At 68.3% G+C, this 853-nt stretch overlaps 1 protein-coding gene across 1 annotated transcript in view; it reads right to left on the bottom strand.

Moving 5' to 3' along the window:
• The window catches only part of NPTX1 (neuronal pentraxin I), a 15,412-nt gene that overhangs the window by 11,673 nt on the left and 2,886 nt on the right, over positions 1-853 (bottom strand). Inside the window, exons 2-4 of the mRNA XM_010008659.1 lie at positions 534-778; positions 252-431; positions 17-150 (exon numbers count right to left, since the gene is read on the bottom strand). Coding sequence (XP_010006961.1) covers positions 17-150; positions 252-431; positions 534-778 — 559 coding nt within the window. The remainder of the gene's footprint in view (positions 1-16; positions 151-251; positions 432-533; positions 779-853) is intronic.

Genomic DNA, 853 nt, shown 5'->3' with positions numbered 1-853 from the left:
CCGGCGGATGCCGTGCCCCGCCAGGGCCCTGGCGCTGCAGGTGGCCAGGCCATACACCTCCCCGGGGCTCAGCTTCCTGTCCCACACGTTGAAGTGGGCCAGCTCCCCCACGAAGGCCTGCGTGGCATCGAACCCGCCGCCCAGCGTGTCCTGGGGAGGAGCCACCATCACCGGGGGCACCCGGCCAGGCTGCCCCGGCCCCCCGGGAGCCCCGCAGGGACCCCCCCCACACCTGTGCCCCCACCTTTTACCTGCTCCTGGCCCAGGACCAGGACGCCCTGGGGCTTGATGGGGTGGTAGGGCGCCAGGTTCTCGCCGTTGCCGGCCTGCGTGCCGTCCTGGTAGGCTTCCCACACGCCGTCCCGCGTGGTCCAGGTGACACAGATGTGGTGCCACTTCCCGTCGTTGATGGCAAAGGGCAGTTTGGCCACCTGCGGGTGGTGGGTCAGGGTGGTGGGCATGGGGGCCCCTCATGCTGCCCCCGAGGCGGTCCCCTCCCTGCCCAGCACCCTCCCTGCTCCCCAGGGCTGTACCTTGTCATTGATGAGGATCTCCATGGGATTGTTGCCCCACTCGATGAGCACCAGCTCGTTAGCCTGCCCGGGCACAGCATAGGAGAAAGGGGTGCCCATGCCAGGGGAGGCGTTGGACTTGAGCCACATGCAGATGCTGAAGGCATACATCTCGGGCAGGCTCTTCTTCACCTTGGCATACATGTAGTTGGTGCGCAGCGGGAAGGTGAGCTGGAACCTGTCCGGGGGCCGGTTGTCCTTCTGGCCTGCGGGGGCAGAGGTGCGGTGGGCTCCAGCCAGACCCCCTCTCTGCACGATTTGGGGGTCGGCTCCCCTCCCCC

The sequence above is a fragment of the Chaetura pelagica genome, unplaced genomic scaffold (assembly GCF_000747805.2).
Source record: "Chaetura pelagica isolate M959 unplaced genomic scaffold, ChaPel_1.0 scaffold962, whole genome shotgun sequence".
NCBI lineage: Eukaryota > Metazoa > Chordata > Aves > Apodiformes > Apodidae > Chaetura > Chaetura pelagica.
The sequence above is the reverse complement of the archived record's forward strand: the minus strand, read 5'-3'. Positions and strand labels throughout refer to the sequence as shown.